Source organism: Ornithodoros turicata, chromosome 6 (genome assembly GCF_037126465.1).
Source record: "Ornithodoros turicata isolate Travis chromosome 6, ASM3712646v1, whole genome shotgun sequence".
Classification (NCBI taxonomy): Eukaryota; Metazoa; Arthropoda; class Arachnida; order Ixodida; family Argasidae; genus Ornithodoros; species Ornithodoros turicata.
Window position 1 is genome coordinate 3,994,408 of NC_088206.1, and position 21,210 is coordinate 4,015,617.

The 21,210-nt window shown below is 44.3% G+C and overlaps 1 protein-coding gene across 1 annotated transcript; it reads right to left on the reverse strand.

Moving 5' to 3' along the window:
- Nucleotides 1–3,078: 3,078 nt before the first annotated feature.
- Nucleotides 3,079–11,672, reverse strand: LOC135398861 (neurofilament medium polypeptide-like). The gene is made up of 9 exons (XM_064630386.1): nucleotides 11,348–11,672; nucleotides 7,779–7,916; nucleotides 7,273–7,366; nucleotides 6,524–6,670; nucleotides 5,123–5,274; nucleotides 4,833–4,926; nucleotides 4,321–4,494; nucleotides 4,143–4,235; nucleotides 3,079–3,329 (listed from the first exon to the last, which is right to left on the reverse strand). The coding sequence occupies exons 1-9, from the start codon at nucleotides 11,540–11,542 to the stop codon at nucleotides 3,274–3,276; spliced, it is 1,143 nt and encodes a 380-aa protein (XP_064486456.1). The 5' UTR covers nucleotides 11,543–11,672; the 3' UTR covers nucleotides 3,079–3,273.
- Between the last annotated feature and the right edge of the window lie 9,538 nt (nucleotides 11,673–21,210).

Below are 21,210 nucleotides of genomic sequence, written 5' to 3' on the forward strand. Positions count from 1 at the left end.
CTGCGTAGTCTCGGTTCACGTTATATTCACATGATACTTAGGGCCTGACTTTTTAGGGTTAAACCCGCATCCACCCGATATTTACCCCCCGAACGAAATCTGTAAAATTCGGGTTTAACCCGAATCTACCCGAAAACATCCCGGTCGCGTGGCACACTCATAAGCGTGCATTAAAATAAAGTTTGATAACATTGCTAAACATTAGTTCCATGTTAAGACAAATTTTTATTAAACAAAAAAAAAATCACCCGAATTCCTGACGACAGAATATGCCGTAACGGGATGTAACCCGAATACACCCGAATTTTCGAATGAAAAATATCACCCGATATTTACCCCCCCGAATTTGGCCAAAAATAAAACCCGAAAAAGTCAGGCCCTAATTATACTTTATGCTTAACAGTTCAGCAGTAACTTTAGCCTAAAGGGCCACCCTTGACCAAACGTTGCACCTTCTAAACATGGCCTAACAGACGACTCACATAAATACCAGGATTTATTGTGGGTCCTGCGGAGCTGTACACTGTGGAAGCTTTGTTTTCCAGAGCTATGCCGTTCGCATGTATTCCCTGCATGCTATTCTCTGCTCTGTGCCGAATGTATGCATCGCTGCATTTTCAAGTCGAGTGCACCAAGGGGAATCGCCCAACGTGCCCAATACGGCAGAAGAAGAACATGATTAGGGTCCATAATTTTTTAGAAATATTTTTTGCCAAATTCGGGGGTAAAAATTCGGTGGAAAACTGCTGGAAACATGCTGTTACAAGTTTTCCAAGTTTTCTGTTTACACTACTGAAGTCTACACATCTCATCTCATCTATCTGATCTGGCAACATTATTGTTATACAGTTGTCACAAGAGCAAAACGTCCTGCAACATGTGGCGGAGAGATAAATTCTCTGGAAAATTCTGTTGATGGGATAGAAATGTGTGTCGTCTATCCCTTTCCAGAACCGGAACTTGAGAGGGTTTGCCATTTCTCTCAAAAGTCAGGAGAAAAGCAATACGGGATGTTCACTGATATCATTTATATTTCTCGTATAAATAAAATAGACAGTATCATCTTTGGAGTCCAGGGTGGCCCTTTGAACTAAACCGTGCAAGAGCAATTATTTTTCTAATGTTCTCAAAATGTAACAACTTCGAAAGAGAAAGGAAGTCTAAAACGATTTCTGCACACCACCACAGAGACCCTAAAACCAAACTGTATCTTTGCCATGTGCTATTGATGAGAGAAGCACCCTGTGTAAGTATAGTAAGTATTTTTCAAATTTTATCGACAAGAGTGTACAAAACTTTTAACTGCCTATGAAAAATACACTTTGTGGAATTGCATAAAAGGAGCAAATAAAAGTTGCCAAGAAATCTAACCAATAAATCCAATTAGAAGGAAATCCAGCTGCTCCTGCTTTGTAATCCGCACAAAGACCTATGTTACACGTGGAGCTTAGAACTTGACGAAAAATATATTTGAACAGCAGCAGCAGCACCGGCAACCACGTGCACGCTTCTTCTCACTTAGCGAGTGCGACAAACGCTTAAAAAAAAATGAATGCTATTGTGGCAGTGCACTTCTACGCATAAAATCTGTCATTCCTCACTTTCATATCACAGCATCACAAGGTTTAAACAAAGATAACATGCAGCGTCCGCAATTGCCAGACATTTTGTTCCGTCCAGGGCAAGAGATGCCGCCCCACGACCGGGCAAGTACGGGCACACACTTGCGTTTTTTTCTTTTTTTTTTTTAATGCATCATAAAAACTTCAATATTTAAAACAATAATATGCGGCAAATACCATTATTTGCTAGCTTTTTATTGCGTATACTATCACCGAATGAGCTATCGTCCGGTTGAAATGAGCAACTCAAAAAATCAATTGACTGGTCCCTCTTGTTAATTAACTTGGCACAGTTTTTGTTTCTGAATCGTCAGCATTCAGTATGGCTTACGTACGAGCATAGCAGTACTCTGCCAATCTATACTAGTCGTAATAGTAAGTTCTACGAGGTTTCGTAGCACCAAAAATTTTATGCGTTCCACACCACATGTTACTTGATCAGTATTATTCTACTTTTACTAAGTACGTATAATCAAAGAGTGATATTAAATGGTAGGAGCAACTTATTTATTAACACATCGTAACGAGACTTTCGTGCAAGAGACTGCACTTCTTCAGGTTACAAAAATATGAACATGGTACAGGAACATATATATATACAGTTGACAGGGTGATGGAAAGGATGCAAATAGAGGTAAAAATGAAAAGAACATAGATGGTTGCGCTTCTTATACCCCTGTGTTTGTATTTATGTTCTTTTCATTTTTACCTGTATTTGCATCCTTTCCATCACCCTGTCAACTGTACATATGTTCCTGTACCATGTTCATATTTTTGTAACCTGAAGAAGAGCAGTCTCATGCACGAAACTCTCGTTACCACATGTAAATAAATAAGTTGCTCCTACCGTTTAATATCACTCTTTGATTTACTCACCACCGGCAACATGACATCGCCTATTTTTCTGCCTTCTTCTAAGTTACGTATAACTAGGAAAACCATCAACACGGCAACCACAGCACCTGCGTGAAGTGCCAAAGCTGTGCATGCTTGGGGGAAACTACCGTAATTTCACGCGTATAAGCCGCGCCGCAGATAAGCCGCAGGACGCGTTTTTTGGGACGTTTTGAAAATTTTCTGGCAGATAAGCCGCACCCGCAGATAAGCCGCGGGGCAATACGAGACGACTGATTTGTGCGACAAAGGAGACCATAGAGAAGTCCATAAACCCTGTGGTCCATGCTCCGGGATCGGCACAGTGTCCAACAGAGGAGATCAGCCGCAGATAAGCCGCACCGATGGATAAGCCGCAGGGCGCCCGTGAGAAAAAAAAATCGCGCATAAGCCGCGGCTAATACGCGTGAAAATACGGTAGTTTCAGGAGATGCGCCTTAATCTGCGGTCAACCGATTCGAGTCTGACGATATTTTTACGATGGCAGACTGTAAAGCGATGCTGCCCCCCAACAGTCGTAAAACCTGTGCCATCGCTGCATTATGAATAAGACGACTACATATTTCCTTCCTGTCTTTTAAATGCAATATGGCTGGCAATGGGGACACAACGCTTACACTGTACAGGAAAGTCTCTCTTGTGTGGCACCACCTTCTGAGCTCTGGTCTACCTCTGAATGTGGTCGACTGGAAGGTACCGAAACGGGACAAAAAACGTTATGACGGCAGGGGTGCAGGCCATTTCTTCCTGTCGTCCCTTAATCCCTGCGGGCTTTCTTCTTCTTTTTCTGAGGCTTGGCATCCTGCCATGCATCTGAAACGCATGAAATGAAGCTCTCTGGTACTGGTTTCTAGCTCTACGCGGACACAAATCAGACAGCGTATGCTTGGAGCCTCGGGGATTAAATCCGCTAGACCACAGAAAAACCTGAGAGCCAAACTTGTCAGTGTGCACACTCAGCTAGTAATACGGGCACGGGTGAACCCAATGATTTATGCGACCCTCTTCCTTTCTTTTCTGAGCACCCACTACGGGGTGGGGGGGATCTTTTGTTTCAGCTTCATGTACAATATCGTATCAGCTTACTACCAAGCTGTAGCGCGCTTGAATTTGCATGTTGCAGTAACAGCGACTGAATCTAGTACCCAGTTTTGCGCAGCCTCCATTAAAGTCCGCCCCCGGCAAAACCGCGGCTCACTTCATGCATTACCAGCACAGTTGCGGCTTGTCTGGATAGCCAACAAACCCTGCACATTCGTGTGAGGTCTACAGGTCGGTTAAATTCTGGTTAAATATCTGGTAAAATTTTCTTGGTGTTGAGCTGAACACCGCTGTTCACTGTGCCACTGCATGCGCGGCTAAATCCTGCGTCTCAAACGCCTTTTAGCAGGTTCGATTTGTGGTAGTGACATTTTGTGTTGCTATACTTCGGAGCTTGAATCAGTCATCAGTGATATATAATCGAATCATAGTCGCGTGCGACCGGGCGGAATCGGGTTTAACCCGAAAACGTCACTCCGTAATTATTAGTTTGTATATTGTAGCAATGTACAGCAGTACAGCAACACCTTTCCAACATCTCAATATGGCATCAATACACGTAGGAAGCTAGACTAACTTGCCTACCTCCAAGCTCGTCGAAGGCAACGTTAGAACCGGCGGGCGCCCCCGTCGCCTCCGTCTCTTCCTTTACCTCTTCTTGCAGAGCTTCCGCGAGACCTGCGTCGATGATGCGACCACCATCAATGGTGAGAACACCAAGTATATTCCCGCAAAAGGCACGTATGTTAAAAGTAGGACGTACTGCTTTCCACGTTTTCTACAATTTCCACCACTTCCACGACCTTTGGTGGCTCTGGCTTTGGCAGACGACAAGTGGCCACTGCATTCTCTTTTTCGTCTTCTGCCTTCTTCTTCTTTTTCTTGGGCTTTGATTTTGAAGCGGCTTCGGTGCCGTCCTCCGTCGATGCTGCCGTTTCTGCAATTTAAAAATCCGACGAAGGCCAATGAGAGCCATTCATACGTCAGGGTGGAGTTTGTCACGCGGCGTCAAGATGACGACCGTTTGTGACGACCGTTTGTGACGCTCGCTGGCTGGGCAAACCTAGTCCAAAATATCGAGCGACGAGGCTGTAGGCCATCCGAAATTTTGGATGTTGTTATACATCAACTCTAAGGGGCCGGTGGGCGTTCCGCGAACGCGTCCGAATAATCGAGCATGTCCGAGAAAAATTGACCGGCGACTGTACACATTTACTGGGCAGTGCCACGGTTTATAGAGATATCCACAAACAAAAACTAAATCAGTGCCCTTACCTTTAGAAGCTTCCTTCTTTACAGGTTTCACAGGTTCCGGTTCCGGTTCCGGGCTTTCCTTCTTGCGTCTGTTTCTTTGATCTTTCGGGTTTTCCTACGAGAAGATGGCTTTAGTACGGTTAATGTGCAGCAAACGATGTGGCTCCGGTAAAGGACCATGGGCACCGTCATAGAGGGGCAAGAGCACCCCCCCACCCCCACCCCCCACCCGGAAAAATCTTGGCGGCGCCCATGTAAGGGACTTTTTTTCGAAACAGGACGCTCTCTGTTATTAACATTCTGCAACACACCTCTGGGTCTGCAACTGGAAGAGGTTCCTCTTCTACCTTCACCTCCACCACCACTACTCCTGCTGCTGCTGCTGCTTGCTTGACGACCTCTACTTCTTCCTTGGTGGCTTTCTTCTTCTTTCGCTTCGACGGGCTGCTCTCGGGAGTCTCAGCTACAAGAAGAAAAGAAATCACTATTATGCGAGAGCTAGGTGTTAAAAAAATTTGATAACAACGCAGCCCAGAAATGATTCCCAACACGCGTCGGCCAGAATTGCAGGGTCGACTTCCCGGTTTGCCCGACGACGTCCATCTGAATACAAGGACCATCTGAGTCTCTTCGTTTCACAATTCCATGTTGGCACCGTAAAGCAACTGCGCCTATCTATTTATTTATTTATTTATTTATTTATTTACAATGCCTTACTGCTCCACCTAAGTGGCATTATACGTGCATTGTCAGCATTATACTACGTGCACGGACAGATGAAGAGGGGACGTCAGGACACGGGCTATTCCCCCGCGGATGATGTTCACACCGAAAGTCATTCGTTCGCTGCTACGCAAAATGACATTCCACGAAAATTGGCCGCCTTTCCTCCGACAGGAACTGCAGTCTCGATGGCGGAGATCCAGAGGAAAACGGTAAAAACAAATAATATTAAGAGAAGAAAATATAACGCATTCAAAGCTATTGGCCAGTACATGTTTTACGAGCATATTCATTTCTGACGTTACAGAGGACGACTTCGCGTAATTTGCGAAGAACTACTACTGTTGCTAGTTGAGTTTGCTGTCGGACATTTTTATTTGCCGAGCTCATCTGAACTTGTACACCCTGCGTATCATCATGAGCAGATATGTCTGGAAATCTTGCTTCTGAGCTGTTTTTTTTTAAAGGCTTTTTACAAAAAACACAAACGATAATAGGAAATGGACACACATACTGTAGTATAATATGGTCCTAATCCTTTATGAATCATCATTGTCATCATTTGCAAATGATATTTTTTTCCGCCATGTAGCTCTATGCAGCATGAACAAATGACATTCGGTGTGAACACTGTGAGAATGTCATTAGTTGGAAATGGCATTCATATTCCCGTATGATATGGGAATATGAATATGGTATGGTAGTATGAATATAGGAATATGAATATGGGAGTATGCCTGCTGGGCAGATCTCGAGGGGTGCGGAGGGGAGGGACCATGCCAGAACACAGGCAGAGGGCTTGTGGCAACCGACGAGCACAGCTGTAAAGACTACGCATTCTCGATGGATCCAATGGACCTCCGGAGACCTAACCACAAGCCTAGTTTCCCCAACAACGCAATAAAATCCGGTTACTTTCTCCCCTCTTGGTTCGGACAACACGAGCATAAAATACACACGGAGAATAACGCTAATGCTGGAGCCGGTACCTTCGGCTGAAGTGTCTGCACCAGTTTTTCTGTTCCTGTCGACCTTAGTCTCGGAGCCAGAACTCGTGGCATCAGCAGATGTCTTCTCTTCTTCCTTGCGACGAGTTTTCCTGTCCTTCTTGCTCAGCTGCTGAACCCAGCCCCCGTCTGAAAGTTCAGAGGCGGAATCCTTAGTCGCTGCTAACCACGCAGCAGTGACAAGCTAGACTCGTTAATTCTTAGTGGTTGCACGGTAGAGCTATGGTTAGAGCCCCTATCTTTCCGTGAATCCCCAATTCCGCAAACTTTTGCGGAATTGGCCATGTCTCGCAGAACCCGCTGTTTCGCTCAGAATCGTGTGTGTTTTACGGAATATTCGATACACCGTATAACAGAATTATGTAAGGATTCCAATCGATCTGTCAAATTTTCATGGGTTAAACCTGATCAGTCGCGACTGCAATGCCTGACGCGAGTAATACTGCCGGCACTTACATGGCTGAATCTGCCACACTGAAAAAAATAAATAAAAATTTGAACGACATGAATGTCCGGAGAGGAAATGTCAGAGTTGACTCTAATTTTCTTTGCGCACTGAAAAGTTACAAAGGGCTGTAACCGTTCTTGGGAGAATGCTGCAACATTTTTTGCTTGTTTGTTCTTGCCCGCAGAACCCCGCGGATCTGTAGATCCCACTTTGCGGAAATGTTAATTTGCCACTGCAGAAAGCTAGGGGCTTTAGCTATGGTGACATGCCAATGTCATCTTACCCGCATCGTCCTCTGCGGGTGGCTGAGTCGTGTCGTCTGCTGGTTCCGCTTTCTGCTTGGATATCCCCCTGTCCGGGTGTGCCTTTTTGGTGTCCTGAATGTACATGGTCATGGTTATGTACACTGTCATCTATGTGCAACAGTCTTTTAATGCATAAAAGTAACTGTAAAAGCAGATACGATAAATTGATATGGTAAGATTGGTTGAGAAGAAGATTGGTAAAAATCAAAATTAGGAACTGATGTAGCAACACATTGTGAATCTGACACACCACTAGAGTAACTAGTGATAATATTCTATGGTAACTACGTTGCTGGAATCACAATCAGTCTTTAGGAAATTAATAGAAGTTCAATAAACGATGTTCTTCTAAGGAACCTAATACACACTGAACCGTTAACAGAAAATCAAGAGCAGCATGAGCTTCTTCCAAAAGTGTCGCTTAAACAGCAATGTACACTTCTTGATAACAACTTACAACAATAACAACATAATTTTACTTCACCTTTGCCTCAGCCTTGTCAGTTGCATCCTTTGTCTTAGATTTTGGAGAGCTAGCTTTCTCAACTTTCTGTTTCGATGCCGAAACGGCGGTCTTAGCAACAGCTGCAGTGGCTGTGTGCCCATTCAACAGCGGCTTGCTCTGCAACAACAAAGCGAAAACAAGTGAGAAAGGTTGACTGGGAGGTAAACAATACATTGGAGCCTGATGCTTGAAAATCGCACGAAAGTTTCATTTTCGTTTATTTCTTCTCCAAGAAATAGCACAAATGAGTTAACTTTTCCAATGTCCTATGCTACCTGCCTAGTCGCGTGAATATGCTATGTCCTCAGACAGCTGGAGACGACAGCAGCTACTGACAATGCACGGAAGCGAAACGTGCCGCCAACCTGGAGCAGGCAAACCTTGCTTTCTTTCCCAATCTACATCACTACCACCACCACGACTGACAATGCATAGCAGTAAGTGATTTGCTTAAAGTAAAATAGCACATGAGTCGTTTTTAACACCCAGTTTTCTTCCTATAAAACTGTTAAGTAGGCCAGTAAGATGCACCATGCAAAGTAATTTACACCACAGAGTCATAATTATCGCAGAAATTGAATTTAAAATACGCCGCAAAAAGCGACCGTGCGCAACGGTGGTGAAGAGCAGTACCGGCCTGTGATCTGCCTGGAACCTGACGCTATAAGGAGAACGCTCGCTGATTGGCCTAGAGAAATGTCTGCTACTCCGCGGTCGTCTGCTACTCGGCTGTTCGGGGTTCTGATAAAGCCTTTCTCCTTGCCTCGGTAATGCTTCGGCCGCTCCTTCTATCCCCAATTCTCGGGGAGAACTGGGAAAACTGGTTTACGGCGGCAAAAGGACAAGGCGCTGACCCCCACTGACTGGCGAACCAGAACGAGTTCTTCTTATACAGTCATCGGTGACGTGGCATCATACCTCCTCATCCTCGTTATAGCTGGAGTGGCGAGTTAAGGGTGAACGCGCGGAGCTATGTTTTTGTGAGTTTTTCTTTCGGGGGAAGCAAATTGCACACATCAAAACCTTTCATGCTATTCGGTATAATGACACACACGCACACTTTCATCAGATGTCTTAATCTGAAATTTTTTTGGATGGCCCTCTGTACTCCTTTAAAGGGATACCGCAGAACGATCGGTGAAAAAACTGCTGCGCATCGTAGTTGGTGCATAACATCCAGAGTATACCTGCCATCAAATTTGTTTCTTTCTCGTGTGACGAATTACGCCTCAAACATGCGAGCAATCAAACCGAAACAGGACCGTGGAAAGGAGTCTCAAAAACTCTCCCTTCCGAAGGCCAACGCGTTACGTCACCCTGCATGGAGCGGACAAGTGTAGCATACCACGCCGATCGTAACCGCTGCGTTACATTCCCGGAACAAAACAATGGACGAAGATTGGGGATGAGATCACTCAGACAAAGATGGAAAGAAACAATGGTAATCTGCTTCCCTGAGAGTCAGGAAACAGCGCAGGAGAATGGTACGACTAATGCAGGGTGACGTTGGCAGAGCTGACATTGGCAAGAAAGGAAGAAGAAGTACTTCCATTGACCTTCGGTGCGAGCCAGACCTTTTCAAATTTCGAAAGTCGTTTTTATGATTCCACCTTCATTTTCAAGCGAGATATTTCGCAACTGTGTCCAGTCGGCGTAAATGATTGCTGGAATACCGCGAGCTTGAAATCCATTTTGTTCCGAAGTCTCCCTTTAAGTTACAGGAATAGATCTGGAACCTAAAAATGATTTCTAATCGTTCAAAACGTCATCGATAAAAGTTTAACTGCACCACTCGTAATTCTTGCAGCGTATAAGAAATGTCCTTTTACTGCAGAAATTAAAGTTTTGACAAAAAAGATTGTTTTTCTATCAGACTTTTCTACTGCAGTAGTGTTTCAGATAATTGGCACCAGAGAAGCTTATATCAAGCCCGCATCTTCGAACCTGCTTCATGTAGCTATCTCTTGAGGGTTACGCTAAGCAGTCGTTTTTTTATCTGAGTAAGAAAGCAAAGAAATGCAGAAGTGCTTTCGTATGCAAAGGAACTACTACACGTCTGGTTCAGTGTGCCAACCATGCGTTTCCGTTAAAAGACGACTGACAAGCAAAAGCGGAATTGATAACAACGTGAGGCTCCAAGTGCTCCAGTTTTATCAATCACTCCTTGTCCGCAAAAAAAAAAAAAAGCATGTTGTACATAGATGTGGATGGGATAGTAGCAAATAACAAGGACAAATTTAGGGTTACCTTTTTTTCACAAATGCACGTATATTCTTTAAAATAGGGGCCTCGCGGTCATGGTCCCATGTTATCTGCGTGTCCCGTGTTTATCAGGATCGACAATTTCCAAGACAATTTAACTTTTTCTACGCTTCATTTTAGGTGAACAAGATAGAACGTAAGAATCCAATCGTCTAGGCATGCATCACACAGTAGTATTGCATGTCCTTATGCAAAAAAAAAAAAAAGATCCTGCGAGTAGAATTTACTTCCTGTTTCTGCACGTGAGTCATCCTGTGAGTGACAATGACATTGAAAAAGAAGTAGGAAGTTATCGCTAATTTTGACGTTGTGCATCACGAAACAACTGGTCGTAAGCAACTCCACGTTTGTTGCTCTACGTGGATTTATTTTGCTCATCCACGAGCACTGTAAGGTGCACTGAAATCCCAGTACCCGGCATATTTAGTGATGCTCACTGATGCATCTAAGCAATTTGTACAAAGCCACCAAGTAACCAGCATCATCAGTAGTGTTTGAACTTGCAACCTTGCAACCTGACATGGTGGACACCATGCACTGTGGAAAGGTTAGTCTAAATAACTCCGAGAACGTTTCTCTCAGCCATATGCCTGGACTTCCTTCTTACAAACCTTCTCATCAGATTAAAACGTCGAATTTTTCGGAGTGCGCCAAGATTCGCAAAAAATATGCGGCAGTAACTATTAATCGGCGTTTTTTGCCAAAACTGTTTTGCTTAGTATCTCACAATCAGTCACGCAATACTTCGAGAAACTTTTTTTTTTTTCCTTGAACACTCATCCCTCCAAGCTAATGTGCCCCGAACAATTCGTCCCAAAGGCATTCACCTTCGATAAGGCTAATGCAGATAGAAAACTTGGTACAAATCTGGAAAGCCAAACATGTTCCCTTTACTGATAAGCACAAACAAGCTTCGACAATTGCGCGTCTCTCAGACTGGTCTACCACGATAGCAAATGTCTGGCTAAAATCGGAGTCGCCTAGCTGCAATCTACTTGCAATCGTGCAATCAAATAGGCGGAATGGTTTCTGTGAGTAACTGTGATTAACCCAAATAACAGCAACGATCGCAGTCATGCCCGAATTACAAATTACGCCACCCACAGGGAAAGCATCGAAGAAGCCCAAAACGACCGACTTCTGCGACAGTTTTAAAAACGTTAAACGGGTTTTTCGCGACATATGGTTCGACCACCGAACAAGAACCAGTTTGGGCAAGTGATACCCGCAGGACCTGTACCCCTTCAAAGGCAAGCTAGGAGAAGCTATACAAGATGTGACACAACCTTTTGCAAATCCTTGGCTTTTCGTTTTTTCGATGACTGCTTGCGACGATCGTCTTCTTCGACGGTGACGTTGAAGCTCGGTGGTTGCGCTGGAGACTTGAACCCGAATGCAAAGACGAGCAGTGCGCAAAGGATGACTCCTACGATCGGGACCGCGAAGTGGGGAGCCACGACCTCGGCTGGAAGAAGGTCCATGCTCCTTGTCGTGTGCGAAGTTAGCAGTCCGAAAATTGGGCCGCCGCCGCAAGAAAAAAATAAAATAATAATGAGGTCTTGGCACAACTGCTGTGTGCGAGCACCAGCAGATCAACGTCAGCAACGTCGCTGGCTGTCTCGTAGGTGCTGCCACCCGTGGCGGAAAATTTCCCGTTTGAGAATCGCCTGTTTCGTTTTGGTTTCGGTATCGATTCCTGGATGAAAGATGAAAGTCACTGAAAAGGTTAGCCAGCTGTAGGGATCGAACCCACATCATCTGGATCTCTTGTCCTATTTCCTTTTCCTATGCCTGTTTAAATTAAGTATTTCACTCCAATCTTTTAGCCATTTTCGCAAATTAATAACTTAAAACTGGCAACACAAACGAAGAGTGCAATTTTTATTAGTTTTGGCACGGTTCCGTGGTTTTGGCTTTGCTTGTTTTGCATGCTGTCGTCTGGAAATTCAAGATATCAAGATCATGGCATAGATGGCGAGGTGCGCCGTGGGCATTTTTTTCGGCGGCGGCGTAGAGCACGTTGAAGGCCCGGCGGCGGCGTCAGCGGCGTCGCGCCGATGCTGTCATATCGGCGTGCGCCCCAACGGGGACGCACGAACACCTCAGAGCGAGGGTATTTTCTCCATCATAGTCAACCTCTCGGGTTCCTCCCAACGACACTCCTCCTCCGGTGGCAGTATTTACTGTACCTTGCACCAAACAAGTGCGTCAGCACTGGATAGTATTATGAAAGAAAACCGAACACACAAAGGAACATTAGGAAAAGTAAAGCACTTCAAGAAGGTCGTCGCCCAAGAACTTCGACTGGGCGCGTTAAGTGCGCGTTAAGCGCTGGAGAAAACAACATAGCTAGATAATCAGAACGACGAGCCATGCCTTTAATGGCAACTACACGTAACAGTTATAGCGAGTGCTGATCGAATGTTCACAGGACGGCGACGCGTGAAAGCTCTGTCCATTGATCCAGTGGCTCTTTTTCGGAAACCATATAAATATGCGAACGTTAGCAAACGATATGACATAAGGCGCACCCACCACGTCATTGAGCAGTATTTTTGCAGAGGCTGTAGTTATCATGAATAAATACTGTAAAATCATTTAATTTCGCAGCCCTAAATTTTCGCGAATCGAGTAGGGATATATTCGCAACAACTAAATTTCGCGCACTCCACGAGTTCCTCGAATTTTCTCGATTCGCAAAATTCGCGAAAATTAAGGTCTCACGAAATTAAAGGGTTTTACAGTATAAACTTGTCCAGAACGAGTGGGTTGAGTCTGTCATGCTTCGCGCGCATTATAAGCCCCGCAATTCCGCGATTGAAAACCCCCTCTCTGACTGTGTGCTTTTCGCCGGCACACACAAAATGCACTATTTGCTACGCACTTTTCGAGCGCAGAAAGAGCGACGGGCAATCCACGTGAGAGGACCAAGTGCTTTGGAGCGATCGAGCTGATTGATGTAGGCGCTAATCTGTTGGTCAGATAGACCGCTTTCCAACCCAGATACGGCGAAAGTCGCGTCATTTCTGCGCTCGGAAATGGCGTACTTCTTGTATCGGCTCATTTGCATAGCGACATTCAGCGTCGGATATTTCAACACACGTGCGCGTTTAAGAATTTCTTAAACATGGAATGGCTTTCAACGATGAGTATCTTCCGTTCTGCTATCCCGTTTTTACGCGAAATCCCTTAATTAAAGAATTAATGAATTTGAGGTAATTAATGATCTTATAGTTACATACTTTCTTCGAGATAATATTCGCATGACCAACTCAAAAGCGGCATGTATTTCGTCCCACTATTTTTTAAACAAAAATTCTGTGACGAATAAAAAACAAAACACCCTGTATATGGATAATGACCAGTGCTATGGTGTTGGTGGATGACCAGCAAACAACCTGCAAGAATTGAATGACAAGTTTTCCTGGAGTTGACGTAAAAAGTAACGTAGCTGATGCTCTCATGTTTTACTTTCTTCATTCCGTACACAACTGCAGGGGCGCCACAATAAACCCACTATTCGACACATTTCGCCATGCTGTTTTCCCCTCTAGATCGGACATATAAGAGTTTCGTTTTTGCACGTGGTTTTTGGAAGACGCGTTAGGACAAATGTTTCCATGCAGGATCGTCGCTTTTCAGTTGACGTAAAAAATCACGTAGCTGATGCTGTCATGTTTTACTTTCTTCATTCCGTACACGACTGCGGGGGCGCCACAATAAACCCACTATTCGACACACTTCGCTGTGCTGGTTTCCCTAGATCGCAAATACATAATTCCACCACTATCCAGAGCTGTCGTGCCATGTGTGACGCGCTTAAATTCATTCTGTGAAGCATACCGGAAGTATAACTCCAACAACGTGTGGTATGCCTCGAAATTGTGAAAAAGCGGGAAAATAAATACAGTAAGAAAGTTTCTTCTGCTATGAAACTACAGCGAGCCCTGCACTCAACTTCAACGCACCGTAACACATGCCGTCATATACAACCAGGTTCTATAATGCGGGCGGCCTGTGAAGCCGGCCCAGGACTCGCAATCCCGCACTGCGATATAGTCGAGATGTTGTCCGCCTGAGCGTGGCCATTTCCGTTTATTTCTCTTCTTTCTTTTTTTTCCCCCCCCTCACGATATGTTCTACGCGGCACCGGATCAAGTGCCAATTTTTACGTACAATTTTAGCGTCCTCCAAGCAGGGTTGCGGAGTCGCCACTCCGGGGTTGGAATGATTCCGGAATCATTCCAGATTTATCAGAGCCCGGAATGGCAGAAACTGTCCTGGGAATGGAATGGAAATGGAATTAGGGTATTTTTTCGCAGGTGGAATGGAATTGGAATGTAATGGTGTGGGTGGGTGCCACACGGTCAAGGGCGATGGTTTGGTTTTAAGAAAAAATAAAATGGAGATTTTGGCTTCACTACGCTCTTAAAAATGAACTTCACCGCATAGCACGCTCCTAGCCAACCATAATCGCAAATGATATCGTTATCTGCCCTCGTTATCTGTTATCGTTATCGTTAAAAACGGGAGGCGTACGCCTTTTTTGTGACAATTATGAACCGCATAAGTGTCACAAAAAAGGCGTACGCCTCCCGTTTTTAACAAATCAGGGCAGATAACGATATCATTCGAGATAGTGGTTGGCTAGGAGCGTGCTATGAGGTGAAGTTCATTTTTAAGAGTGTAGTGTGAGGCCCGCAACCCCACATCACTTGCACCAGTTGCTTTAGTGGAAAACTCATGTAATGATTATGCCAATGAAGAGGAGGAGGAGGAGGAGGAGGAGGGCGAAATACAAATGCAACAAATGTCTTTGTGCTTTTTCCGCGCTGGATATTCTCCTCTATAGCACTGCTGGGCTAGCTAGTACGCTTACCGGTCCTAATTCTTTTATTGGTGGAATTAAAGGAATGGAATGGGGTTGCCAAGCCATTCCAGGAGTGGGAATTGACCATACCTTTTCATTCCGAGGAACTGAAAGGAATTGAATTATCATAAATCTTCACTTCTCGGAATGCAATTGGAATGGAACGGGTGATCCCATTCCTCCAAGGCTCCCAAACACACTTTTTATTCGTTTTATCTTCATCGCACACTCCGTACTTCATCTTGATTTCCCCCGTACATTATTATAAATTTCTTTCAGTGCTTCACTATATCTATATAGCATAGAATAAGATACACACACCGGCACTGACATGCTTTCTTTGAACAAACACAAAAACCATGAAAGATGAAAGTGTATAACAAAACAACAAAACCCAACAAAACAACAAAAACCATATCGCGGCCCCTGAATAAAAAGTCGTCGTCAGGGAGGAACAAGTCGGAAGCAGTGAAAAAAAAAAAGCCATCAATAAAAGAGGCTGAGGAACTCCCTTTCTGCTCTACCCGCCTGCAGCGCTGCAATTGGCTGGCTTTCGACCAATAAAAATTCTCGCCTTTATCCTCAAACATGTCTGCTCCGTTGGGGGAGCGAAGGAGCCGCGCCGCACTTTGTAAACATAACTCTCCGACAGGGTCGACCCTCTGGGTCGATACGCCCCACCTTTCGCTGCTGCAGCTGCTCGCCGAGGCACGATATAGGTGAAAGATGATGAAAGATGAAACTTTCATCTTTCATCGTTGATTTCTTAGGCAATTTGAGGCTTTGTTTGTATCTGTCCCTTCTATGTTGTTCCAGCCTCAGAACATCAGTTTATCTCTTGTTCAACGATATAGGTGATACATCTGCCGCTACAGACATCCTATTGGATCATGAAAGGCGTACGCCCTTTTTTGTGACAGTTACAGACTTTTTGTTAATTGACACACACACACACACAAAAGCGTAATCCCTGTGCTCTCCTCAATTAAAAAAGTGGCAGTTGAGGAAAAATCTCTCCTCAAATCAGAGGTTGGTGTAGAGTGTGCTATATGCGGTGAGGTTCTGTCAGTGGGGGGGGGGTGATTATATATAAAAAAAATAAGAGGGAAAGATTAGCCACCGGTATGGCGGCTTGCTATTCCCAGGAAAAAAGGGGGAAAATAAAGGCAGTCTGTCAGTGGTTTATCCAGAATCCCAAGCACGGAGGGGTGTTCGAAAAAATTGGGGAGGGGGGGGTCATTATTATAGTTACGTCATTACACCTTAACATATCATTATACCGACATGTGTCTAAAGCTGAAATCTCAAGGGCACCCCCTGTAGGAGGTATACATAGCTGAAAAAGTTATCGGGGGTGTCACTGAACATTTGGGGGGTGTTAGGGGGGTGTAGTGGGGTTCTCGATAAATCACTGGGTTCTGTTTTTAGAATCTGAAATGGTCTACATATTAGGACCACTTTGGTTGGCACGTGGATCGACATGAGAGAATGCGCTCAGAACACTGACTCTAGAAAAAAGAACTTCACTGCGTAGCATGCTATCACGCATGACAGGAATATTTTACAGCAGTGTGGAAGGTTGTTGGAAATGTTTTGAAAATCCGTCCCTTTTATACGCCTCTCTCTCTCACACACGCACACACACACGTGCACACACACACGTGCACACACACACGCGCGTGCACAGACAAACACGCAACCACACTCTAAATCTTTTCACACCTTTAAAGGTGTAATAACGTGCATGGCGGACGCCTTTTTAGGTGTAATTTTGGTAACATCATAATGGAGCACGGTTTCGCACAAATTTTCTTTACTCGAGTGTTCTCTGTCCTCCAAAAATTCAGTCTTGCAACATGTCAACATTGTTCAACAGTATTGTAGACACTTGCGCGTGCTCGATTATCGATAGCGATGCATATATGCATTAGCTCGTACCTACGATATCCAAGACATAATGAAAGCAAGATTTGCACTGACACTTGATCTTTAGTAATGCTTTCCAAATTTTGTAAAATATCATGCTGGAGATGCAATGTTACGCAACCAGGTTGAATGTGCATAGCGCACACCTTTAAAGGTGTGAAAAAGTTTACAGTGCACGCACGTGCACAAACACACGCACGAGCACTGGGTTTTGAACACAGCTATTGTATCATACAGTTTATCTCGCATACCTTGGAACAAAGCGTCGAAACCTATTTCAATTAAAGGAAGAAATGCATGGCTTCCCGTCGTGCCAACACGAACGTACCGTGCCGTTCTCCAAGGACAAGGAGGAAACAGGAAAGGGAGAAATAACGGAACGTTAACAGCGACGCATCCCCAAATCCTTAGTACAAAACCACACCCTAGAAAAAACCCTAAAATCGCAATCGAAAATCATAATCGTTAACATAAAAATCCGCAGTTGAAAAGATACGTAAAAAAAAAAAAATATCTTGAGAGAGGCGATGGCACGTTCGGTAGTCGGTACTATATAGTGTGTAAGGTATAAAGGTACTAAGGTACTGCAGTAAGTGCACGATCTATCGACCTCATTTTTATTCATCAAAACGAAAAAAACTGATTTTTGAAATCCTTGATGGAAACAGACGAGCAAGTGACACACACACAAAAACTAATACACTGTACTGCTGCTATACTTCGAGGTTCGAAATGACGGGCTGCTGAAAAGCTTGAAGTGATCAGCTGAAAAAAAAAAAAAAAAAGGAAAGAAAGAAACCTCGTTGAGGGAGGAGTAATGTATTCTTCGGGGATTTTTCTAGCAACCCCTTCCCCGTAAAGATTTTTCAAAGCTTCCCCAAAATACATGACGAAAAGGGCCAAAACGCCTGCCCGTAAAAGCCAAACCCTGATAAGTCACAGCCAGGGATTTTTTTCCGAAAACCTTACAACCTCCCCTACCCCTATACCGCGTATTGCAGTTAAATCCCCGGTTAAAGGGGAGTTAAAAGTTTCATTTAAAATAATTCGCGAACGGGTGCACCAATCGACGAACTTTCATTTTTACAAGTATCTGTCCGATACCACCTATACAAGCTGCGCACCGTGTGAATGAGTGGGAGGCGCTCATTATTGAAATAAAAATTCAAATGAGTTTCATGAAAAAACATAACTTCTAAAGTAGGGCGCTGTCGGCATTAAAATGGGTACTACCCCTTTTGGGACTTTCAGTGGACACCTTTTAGAGGGAAATCAGCCACCGAAGCGGGTCATTTGTTGCTGTAATTAATTGGTTTCGGTTTACATATTTTGTCGCGGCTGGTCGCGGTGAAGCGCAAAAGGACGTAATTCGTTGGTGGATAAGGGAGTGGAAGAGCGTCCTTTTGCGCTTCACCGCGACCAGCCGCGACAAAATATGTAAACCGAAACCAATTAATTACAGCAACAAATGACCCGCTTCGGTGGCTGATTTTCCTCTAAAAGGTGTCCACTGAAAGTCCCAAAAGGGGTAGTACCCATTGTAATGCCGACAGCGCCCTACTTTAGAAGCTATGTTTTTTTCATGAAACTCATTTGAATTTTTATTTAAATAATGAGCGCCTCCCACTCATTCACACCGTGCGCAGCTTGTAGGTGATATCGGACAGATACTTGTAAAAAACAAAGTTCGTCGATTGGTGCACCCGTTCGCGAATTATTTAACCCGAGGATTTAACTGAAACACCTGGTACATATACCTGTCAGAAAAGCCCCAAATGCCCAAACATGCAGCAGATACGCTTCCCCCTCCTCCTTCTTTTAAATCTGCCATCACCATCATCATCGGGAGTCACACACACCTGACGAATTCCAACACTCTAGCTGAGATGAAGAAGGTACTGCTAAAGTCCCTGGTACCATTGAGCACCGCTGGATCGCCGGTCCTAATTTGGAACCGCCAAGCGATATGTGCAAAAGCATACTTAATTAGCTCATGGTCAGTTATTGCGCAGTTTTATTTCATCGTGCCCGAATTTGGGTGGGAACACACCCTCATTCGCCCTCATGTATGTATCCTAGCGCATTCGGCACGAAAACGAAATCAACGCAAACCTTCCGTCTTCTTCTCCCTCAAAGCCCAAAGCTTTCGGTGTCAGAAAACAAACAAATCTCCTCTGTTACGCGTAAGTCACTCCATCTATCGCATGGGCCCGCGGGCAAGTATTCGCCCTCTCTCTTAGATTTCCCTATACCGTGCTCAAAAATCCGAAATTCCCCTATATTCCTTGTTCACGTGATCTCTTTGTTCGAAGAACGCAATTTCGCATCGCACATGGCTGATGTTTCCACTTTCGTACCCTTTGCTTCTCATGTTGTTCTTGAAGAAGTGTGCAATGTGCATCATGTAATACGTCTAGTTCATGTCACCGTCTAGTTCATCGGTGCCGAATGGTGGACGATATCTTGCTGAAGGCGTGTGTGTCGTCTTGAACAGCTGATCGACAGTGGTTGCTGCAGTGTGTGCGTCTTATGGATAACATTCCCTCTGCAAGGTTGGTCGACATTGGAAGGCTTCATTTGCAGTGTTACTGCGGTTACCTAGGTCCTGGAGGAGTAACACTTCATGTGTACAGTGAATGATGTAACCTAATGAGCCAGAGTGCAACGTTCGGTTGTGTAGATGTATCACTTAAATTGGATTGGAGAGGTACCTTCTCTGCTCTCAAAATAAAGTTGTTGTTTAGCAGTAAGGGGCTGAAGTTGAGCTGGTTATCCCTACAAATCTCTACCCTGGTTGGAGTACACATGTGATGCTGGTTGGTTGGTTGGTTGGTTGGTTGGTATAAAAAAGAAAAATATGGAGATGTTGGCCCAACTCTACATTGGGCCGGCTACTCCAGTACGCTTATGGTAGCGAGATATGACTCTTGCAGGTCGATTTGTATACGGTGTGATGAGCTTGTCAGATGTGTTGTAGAATTTAGCATTAAAGTTCAACAGCTCGGCAAGCAGTTCGGAAATATTACGTCGCCTTTCTTGCTACCCCATATTTCGCATGATATGTTTTCGAATAAATGTGTGTCTTGGTCATACCAAAGTTCGTCTCCTGTACGTATTTGAAATTCATCAAAGGACTCAGCTCTGCCACACATAACGACGCGAGAGTCCACATCTCAAGAACTTCAGGTGAGTATAATGTGGTTGATATCCGTGAACATAGCAGTAACTGAGGCCAATTAAACTAACCGTATTGGTTGATTCATCATTATTTCATCGTAATTTCAACTGGCTATGCTTGTTGTGAGGCTGCATGTATTTCTCTGTGTTCCCCAGATGGAGCCCGACTCATATGTGTACCTCTCACTCCTTAAATTTATAAATCGTCCGGTTGTTTCAGAAGCTGAGAATCCAAATGTCCTTTACTCATAGCAGCGAGTGATGTTTTTGGAGGTTCGTATGATACGCGGACTCTGCGTGCATGCCACCTATAATTGAACGTACATTCACGTGAAACTGCTTAATTGAGGCGATCCTTTGCTTACGATAACGCTATATACACAGCGTTCGAACTGTTTTCATGCTTTCGATCGACAACATCGTCTGCCTGCTAAGCGAGCCGCGCTGTGCTGAGATACTAAAACCTGAATCGCTTTTGCCATCCTTCCAAGTTTTTTGTGACATATAGCATGCGATAGACTATTAGGGACATTCGAAGCATCTTTTCGATTGCCTTTGAGACATGTCGAGAACATGGACAGTGGATTTCAATCTACTCCCATCTCTACTTCGACGGAGATACGGCAGGCGCTAGGCAAGAAATGTGGATAGCAAACGCTAGAATAATCGGATAAAGATCGAACATATTTTGATCTGATTAGCTCGATAATCCAGGGCAACTTTGAACATCTCTTCTTGTCCAAAAACTTTCAAGTGAAATCGTGCCGACGAACTTAACACCATGTGACCCGTCGCCTGATCGCGTTAGGGTTATTGCTTTTTATCACTTCCGCGACTATTATATCGTCTTATTTCAGATAAATTGTGTCATTTCAACTTTATATGATGTTCGGAGCATCAAGTGGAGCAGCCCTCGTTAACCGCTCAGCGTTCTAGCCAGCCAAATATTTGTTTTCAATTGGGGTGGTGGTGAAATCAAATTTCGGCCATTTTTTTTCTTTATTATTTTTTTTGGCGGCGATGTCAATCACTCCGGTAGTTTTAGCAGACGACTTCGTAAATACTGAATGGATCATTATTGCAACGTTATAGTTTTTCTTCTTTGTTTATTAGTTGTACACTGTTGGTGGTACGGACAATATTAGTTTGTTAGTTTACGTTTTTTTAACCGAAAAA